Source organism: Ctenopharyngodon idella, chromosome 16 (genome assembly GCF_019924925.1).
Source record: "Ctenopharyngodon idella isolate HZGC_01 chromosome 16, HZGC01, whole genome shotgun sequence".
NCBI classification, from domain to species: domain Eukaryota; kingdom Metazoa; phylum Chordata; class Actinopteri; order Cypriniformes; family Xenocyprididae; genus Ctenopharyngodon; species Ctenopharyngodon idella.
Window position 1 is genome coordinate 25,230,471 of NC_067235.1, and position 8,323 is coordinate 25,238,793.

Consider the following 8,323-nt stretch of genomic DNA (forward strand, 5'->3'; position numbering starts at 1 on the left):
GATTGGTCGATGTCGACTTTTCGGTGCGTTTACGTCCTCCGAGATCAATTCAGCGCACGGCCATGTTAAATCTCTAGACGGAAGAGACAAAAGCCACAGCAACAAAGAATTTCTCAAGAAACATTCGAAGAATTAATCAAATCCACGAAGATTCAAATCCTTCAAAATTAGGAGGTAACATAGTCAAACATGAATTTAGTTAAACTAGACATTTATCTTTCCCAACGTGCACAGCGTCTCTCTCTTGCTCTCTTATTAGCATTTAGCTAAGCTAACCCATCTTAACAATGTACCGCTGGCAGGTTGAGCTAGCATGCTGTTTAATAATAGGTTTTAAATATAGTTAAGCGATTGCTCAACTCAAGAAACAAAGTTCACTCTGTCCCCAGAAAAACGTTTTGCGCTGAGTTGTTCTTGTATAATACTCGGAACTATATTCGCGAACTCTCGTTGAATCTGACACGAAAAAACTTTGTCGATAAACCACCTTTGTGGTGTTTGTCGGCTAGCTCCGCTAACAACTCTTGACTCTCGCGCACACTTTTAGCTTCAGAGCTTATCGTTAAACCTTTAGCGAATTAGTGAAGGACCTTAAATCAGATTCGAATTGAAACAAATGTGTTATTAATCCGAATTGTCATACGAATTCCAAGTGTTTCCACACTTTTAACAAGTGTTTGAAATTGTTAGCTAAACGTGGGTGTCTTGCTAATTAGCTAGTTTGTGTGTTGAAAGGTATTATTAACGCAGAACTATGCTATATATGTTCTGTTCTTTTTAATATGATTTGAACACAAATGTTCATATGTATTTAAAGATAAACTGTGAAACTAACCCATTGCTTGATGCCAGAAATAGCATGTCCTTGATATGAAACTCATTTTGTTTTATAACTTTAATATTTGGCAGGTGTTCCAGAATTTCCTCCACTGAAGTGTTCGGGAACTGTGACAGTAAAGTGAGGAGAAACGGACATCGTGAAGCCAAGAGTAGAAACATTTATGGACTTAACTTAATTTTGGACTCATAATCCTGCATTGACTTTCAGTTTGAAATCCCTCAGTGTCGTTGGAGTTTTTCAGCAGGTTAAATAGGAGCAAGTGACACTGAGCAAAGTTTGAAATTCCTCATGACGAAGAGAATACTAGAATTTTAAGAGCACATTAAGAACCTTTAGCTGAGCCTTGTGCTTTTGAATGTAAATACTTTATACTTTTTGGATACCAAAAGGAATACAGAGGGTACTTCAGGATTTCTGCAATCCAGCGGTTTAAAAAATAAAAGTGAATACTTTGTCACTTTTCAGGGATAACGTAAAAGTGACTTTTGGAAGGCATTAATAGATTTTTGCTCACTTGCATTTTTGAAATCCTTGTGCAAGACTTGAATTTTACAAGTACTTGTTTGCTAGTTATTTTGTACGTTGACTCTAGGCTTGTGATATATTTATTCATATAAATATAATTTTCTCCTATTTTGGGAGAGCTTATTATAAACAATTGTTATACGCCAGGCACTCTTCTTTTTAAGAGGTCTGTACGTACCGGAAACTGTTTACACAAAAGCGCGTTGAGCGTAACAGTAAAACAGTTTAAAGAATAGCTCAAAAGTAGCAAAAAAAAGAAAAGAAAAATACAAAAATATTAATTTGATTGAAACTGTTGAGGAAAACATCTGACAATGGCTACAGCGAGAACAGAGATCCCTGCTTCAGTCATGCAAATGACCAAACAGAATGGACAGTCCAAGCCTATGACCCTCCAGTCAGGATCGCTTACTTCCTCAACACAGTCAGGAAAAACACCTATGATGCCCCAGAAAGGAAGCAGTATACCACAAAGCAGTGGCGGTATCAGGTAATCTTTATGTATAGTTATTTGAATTGAGTCTGGTACCTTTTGACATTGTTTCCTCATTACTCATGCTAGTTGAGCTGTTTGTTATTCAAGCTTTTATTCATAATGTATAAAGTCAAATTTATTTTGTTAACAATTAATTTTAGGTTTGGAGATGACTGGAAGAAGTGCCTGCAACTTCCACCGAAAGACATGAGAGTGCGAACCACAGTAAGTTGTGAGAATTTTTTCTTATTAGATGGTTATTTTGGAATGGGTTGCAGATATCCCAGTTTTTGATTTTGTACTCCCTATTTTTTGACAGGATGTGACCGCAACTAAGGGGAACGAATTTGAAGATTACTGCCTTAAGAGGGAACTGCTGATGGGTATATTTGAGATGGGCTGGGAGAAGCCTTCCCCTATCCAGGTAGTCTAATTAGTGTACAGTTACAAAATAAACTGTGGTATTTTTGTGTTCTATTGGCTTGGCTTATTCCTTTTAGAATGAGCCTGTCCTGAGATTTATATCCCACATTGTCTCTGTAGGAGGAGAGTATTCCCATTGTCTTGTCAGGGAGGGATATTCTCGCCCGAGCTAAAAATGGCACAGGTAAAAGTGGAGCCTACCTCATCCCCCTCTTGGAAAGGATTGATCTGAAGAAGGACCATGTTCAAGGTTTGACATGCATTGAATAAATTATTTATAAAATTCTATACACTAATTACATAAACTACCATTCAGAAGTTTGGGGTTGGTATGATGTCTCTTATGCTCTCAAAGCCTGTATTTATTTGATCAAAAATACAGTAATATTGTGAAAGATCATTGCAAGTTCAAATATTTTAATGTATTTTTAAATTTAATTTTTCTTGTGATGGCAAAGCTGAATTTTTAGCATCATTACTCCAGTCTTCAGTGTCACATGATCCTTCAGAAATCATTCTAATGTGCTAATTTGGTGCTCAGGAAACATTTCCTATCATTGTTGACAACAGTTGTGCTTCCTAATATTTTTTTTTCAGGATTGTTTGATTAAGAGAGTTCAAAAGAACAGCGTACATTTGAAACAGAAATTTTGTAGCTATGTAAAAGTCTATAACTGTCAATTTTGATCAATTTAATCCATCCTTGCAGAATATTAAGAAGTGTTAATTTCTTTAAAAAGAAAATCTTGCTGACCTCAAACCTTTGAATGGTTGTGTATATACATTTACTTAATTATTTATTCTAACTTTGTTTTAGCCTTAGTGATGGTACCAACTCGTGAGTTGGCTCTGCAGGTGAGCCAGATAAGTATCAACATGAGCAAGCACCTTGGTGGCATCAAGGTTATGGCTACAACAGGTGGCACCAACCTGAGGGATGACATCATGCGTCTTGATGAGACTGGTAATTGGATTTCTTTACCATCTTTGAGTTTCCCCAAGTTTTAAACCGTTTGTAGTGATATGAGAATTAAGGAAAGGGTTATAAAATTGAATTAAAAAAAACTTTACAGTAACAAATGGCAGCCTTGCAGGCAATCCTTGTGTGAATTCTTCAGTGAGAAATGTTTGAGCAGTAAATTTGCCCAAAGGCGGCATTCCACTCGAAATGGCTTGATTTGCCGGGATGTCACACCTACTGACTGTTTTCTGAAGTCTTGCCAGACCAGTCATTTGAGCAATTCTTAAGATGTGCTTCCTTGTTTCTCAAGGAACAATGATATTAGATAAGTAGTCTCATAATTATATGCACTTCATTATAATACAGGGTTGTCCAATGCCCAGCCTTCCTCAATACACATTTGCTTGTAGGTTTCTGGCATTCCCAAAGACCTTGGCCATTTCTCAATGTGTTCTTAAGTGATCTTGCATCCTTGTGCTCTTGTACTACGCGATAAAGTGATAAAGACTTTGAGAAAGCCTGTAGTATTTGTATTGGCATATTAAAAAGAATCTTAACATTGACAAAGGACCTAAACTCTGCAGGATAGTGGCCCTCCAGTAGCAGGATTGGACACCCCTTTTATACAGGCCATGTCATCATGGCAGTTGAAATTGAATTTATATAAAAGAATTTGGATGTTCAATGCACTCTCAATGACGAATGAAGTCCCTCTTTCTCCTTCTGTTAACCTTAATATTTTTTTCTCTCTAGTACATGTTATAATAGCTACCCCAGGAAGGATCCTTGACTTGATAAAGAAAGGTGTGGCCAAGGTTGACAAAGCTCAGATGGTTGTCATGGATGAGGTGAGAAAAATAATGCAAAAACAGCCTATTTCCAACTTAGCATCCTCTCTAAATGAATACTAATGATTCATGACATCTGATTTGTTCTTCACAGGCTGATAAGTTGCTTTCTCAAGACTTTGTGGTGCTTATTGAGGACATCATCAGCTTCCTGCCCAAAAACCGTCAGATTCTTCTCTATTCTGCCACTTTCCCCATCAGTGTGCAGAAATTTATGGTGAGAGATTTTATAATCAGCCTAGACTTTTTGAAGCCAAATGTCTTGGATTTAATGTGTACAACATTTTACTATATTCAGATTATTTTTCATATTAATTTGCTTTAACCATGCTAATGTCCCATTATGTAGTCCAAACACCTTCAGAAGCCATATGAAATCAATCTGATGGATGAGCTGACACTGAAAGGCATCACTCAATACTATGCCTATGTGACAGAAAGACAGAAAGTGCACTGTCTCAACACATTGTTCTCAAGGGTAAGCAGACATTCCCTCCAAGATCTGCTCTAGATTCGACTGGTATTTTGCCAGTTTTCCATTTGTATTACTCTAAAGCTTCTTTGGCATACTACATTTGACTAACTGTATTGTCTTAAAGCCTTTTTGAACGATTTGTCCTCACCTTGGGAAAAAGTCATTTATTTATTTTATTTGTATTTATTTGATATCTTTCTTTCTTAGCTCCAAATCAACCAGTCTATCATCTTCTGTAACTCCACTCAAAGAGTGGAACTCCTTGCCAAGAAGATCACACAGCTTGGCTATTCTTGCTTTTACATCCATGCCAAGATGATGCAGGTCAGCTTCAGAATGCAGCTACACAATTCAAAAGTTGTTGTTTTTAAAGAAATGTAATATTTTATTCAGCAAAGATGCGTTAAATAAATAGTGACAGTAAAGACATTTGTTATAAAAGATTTCTATTTCAAATAAATGCTGTGCTTTTAAACTTCTGTTCCTGAAAACAAATGTATTGTGGTTTCCACAAAAATGGTAAGCAGCACAAAAGTTTTCAACATTGATAATAAGAAATGTTTCTTGAGCAGCAAATCAGCAAAATAGAATGGATCATGTGACACTGAAGACTGGAGTAATAACGAAGTAATATTTTAAAATAACCTTTTAAAATAAATTAAAATGGAAATGTTATTTTAAATTATATTTCTGGGCTCTACACTGCGACCATTTCGCTCGCATTTGCGACTAAAAATTACTGCGTGCGAGTGTGAAAAAAATATTTAGGCGCACCGGTGCGAGTCCCCCCCAATGTTTTTGATCAGAAAGTGCTCCTAAAGAAAAATGTTAGAGCCCTGTATTTCAAAAATTTCTTTTTGATCAAATAAATGCAGTCTTGCTGAGCCTAAGGAACTTTCAAAAACAATCTTACTGACTCCAAAGTTTTGAACAGTAGTGCATGTCCTTTATAATGTTGTGATTTGTGTTCTCCTACATTATTTTTATATCATCACAGGAATACAGAAATCGTGTGTTCCATGACTTCAGAAACGGACTGTGTAGGAACCTGGTCTGCACAGGTATGGATAGCCACATTCGCGCCACTCTTCCTGTTTTCAAGGGATTTTCCTAAATGTTTCTGAAACCTTTTTGGTGGTGTTTTACTTGTCACAGATCTTTTCACAAGAGGAATTGACATCCAGGCTGTCAATGTAGTCATCAACTTTGACTTCCCCAAAAACGCAGAGACATACTTGCACCGTATTGGTCGATCAGGTAACCATCAATGCATAATTTAACCGATTACTATTGTAGGGTTTCAATTAATCATTTGCATTTTTGTCCAGTCTTTTTTTTTTTTTTTAATTTATTTTTTTTTTTAAATGTGTTTTGTGTTTGGGTCTACATGTAGTGTATTTCAGTGTTTTCTCTCTCTGTTCTCAGGTAGGTACGGTCACCTGGGTCTGGCCATTAACCTGATCACTTCAGAAGATCGTTTCAACCTAAAGGGCATTGAGGACCAGCTGATGACTGACATAAAGCCCATACCCAGCAGCATTGATAAGAGCCTGTATGTGGCGGAGTTTCACTCCATGAACCCTGACGAGGAGGAGGCTGCTCACAAACCAGGCGAGCTTAATTAACCCTTACTGGTAAGAAGGCCATGTCCTAAATGACCTGATCTGAAGCTCTTCAACTCATGTACAGATGTGACTAAATTCATTTGTAATGTACCAATATCTCCCTTTCTTTCAGGAGAATAAAGGGACCAATGCTTGGCATTCTGCACAATTTTTACTGAAGACAGACGCAAAGATGACTTTGTTTTTTGTTTTTGTTTTGTTTGTTGTAGTTCATCTTCTCACCAAATGCTTCAGCGGTCTGGAACTGCCATGGTAAAATGTGATTGGCTGCCACAAGTTTAGAGGCCAGTATAAAGTCATTAGGCTTGTTCTCTATGGACTCACTGAGGCAGCTTACCCCTTTTCCATTTGGAGCACAATAAGCCACTGTTCTTTGAACCCAGAGCATTGGCAAAGACCATTTACCATCCATAACTGCTGTTCATAAGGATTTTGCCCCCTCTTTTATCTACCAGAACAATAAAAATAGAAAATACTGGCAGGAGTTGGTGCCAAAACAAATGCCTAAGCTTTACTAGGAATACGTTTAGTCTATCCATCTCCTAATGTGAAAGGTTTTTGCGCATTATATAATGAGTTTTACTCAGAGCTTTACAGTTGATCAGGGAAAACCAGGGAGATTTAACACATTCATAATGGTCTTTTGTTGGTTGTTTACAGCCTTGTGTGTGTAAATATCTTGAGAGAAGCTCGTGCTTTCTAATGCAAACAGACTTTTTCTTTGGCTAACTTTTGACTCACCACCGTTTCATCTTTCCCAAGAGTTTTTGAAAACTTCCAACCATTTTTAAAATTCATTCTGACTTTGGCCATTTCTGTCTCTCCAAGTGCCTTAATCTATATTCTTCCTCTGGGTAGGAGGGAGCACTCTAGGTGCGCAGTGCAAAAAAAAAAAAAAAAAAAAACCTCTGCTTTGGTCAGGATTGTTAGTGGAAGAAATTGTTACCAGCTAGATTTAGACTGCTGTAATACCTCAAACCCATAAATCACTTGTTCTCTATTTGACCCACCAGTTCATTGGTAGTGAACAGTACCTACCTCAGCATTGACTGGGTGAGCAATAGATTTGCTTGTGTCTGGCAACCAGGTATCCCAGCTCAGATGTTTGGTGAGGCAGGACTTTAATTTCAATAGTTCAGCCTGTTTTTTTTTTTTGGTTTTTTTTGGTTTTTTTTAAAAACTGGCGGACAGTTTAGGTTGTTCATTATACTTTTTTCCAGTTGAATCATACAGTCAGGTTTTATTTCATTAAAACAATGTAATGTGATTGATTAAATTCAGTCTTTCCCTGGTGGTGTCTAATGCACAGAAAGAATCTAAGTAATGTCTTTTACAACATATCAGCACAAATGCTGAGATGAAATGGCAGCTGTAATAAAGTTGGTAGCTCTTGAAGTGTAAACTTTTGTCCCATTGTATGTGTTGAATTGTGCTCTCTGCCATGTGTTGTATTAAGTAGAAGCTGTATGTTTTACTGCGAGGATTTATGGGAGAATGGCCAAAGCTTTTAAACAAAATAAAGTCCAGCATATTCTCCAAATGTTTGTATTTTCTTCCAAGTACCTTGAAGTCTAGGAAACTAATTTTATCATTTCAGTGACCTAATTGGCATTGGCACAGAATAAATATGCATGTTGATTGTCTTCATATTATAGGCACAGCAGTTGAATGCTTTAACTTTTCTTTCCTATAATTTTTTATTTTCAAAATTTTTGTAGGTTGATTGAATCTCACCACCACCAGATAAATGTACAGCTCTCACATATTAATCTACAATCGCTACATGAATTGTTTAAAATAAGATAAACTATATGTAAACAAGCCGTTTTTTCTATAGTATTTTCCTATAGTATTAAAAGGTTTTTTTTTTTTTTTTTTTTAAGTGACTATACACTACATAAACTATGTCTTGTTGAGCAAAGTTTGAGATAAACGTTATAAAATCTTTAGGCCCACTACAGAATGGAAAAAACCACATGGCTCAGCCCACACAATACCAAGGCTAGCAAACTGAACAAGTAAGTTTCAAAAAAGTGAAAAAGTGGCCAATTACAGCACAAACAGTACTGTGGGACTCTGGCTGAAATGGTAGAAACTCTCCAGACATCAATCTCTTAAGCACTTCAGCCTCTTTGGGAGGCTAAAGAAAA

General features: G+C 36.7%; 1 protein-coding gene across 2 annotated transcripts; it reads left to right on the forward strand.

The window, feature by feature from the left end:
* The first annotated feature begins 6 nt into the window (after nt 1-6).
* Nucleotides 7-7,713, forward strand: ddx61 (DEAD (Asp-Glu-Ala-Asp) box helicase 61). Of its 2 annotated transcripts, none has more exons than XM_051865786.1 (14): nt 7-174; nt 910-1,856; nt 2,003-2,066; nt 2,161-2,265; nt 2,385-2,514; nt 3,082-3,228; nt 3,979-4,073; nt 4,168-4,290; nt 4,423-4,551; nt 4,756-4,872; nt 5,546-5,609; nt 5,704-5,805; nt 5,974-6,182; nt 6,286-7,713. In XM_051865786.1, exons 2-13 carry the CDS (start codon nt 1,681-1,683, stop codon nt 6,171-6,173), a joined length of 1,452 nt encoding a protein of 483 aa, XP_051721746.1. In that variant the 5' UTR covers nt 7-174; nt 910-1,680; the 3' UTR covers nt 6,174-6,182; nt 6,286-7,713. The 2 variants fall into 2 exon arrangements, with proteins under 2 accessions (XP_051721746.1, XP_051721747.1); XM_051865787.1 differs by having other exon boundaries at nt 6,383-7,713.
* The last annotated feature ends 610 nt before the right edge of the window (nt 7,714-8,323 follow it).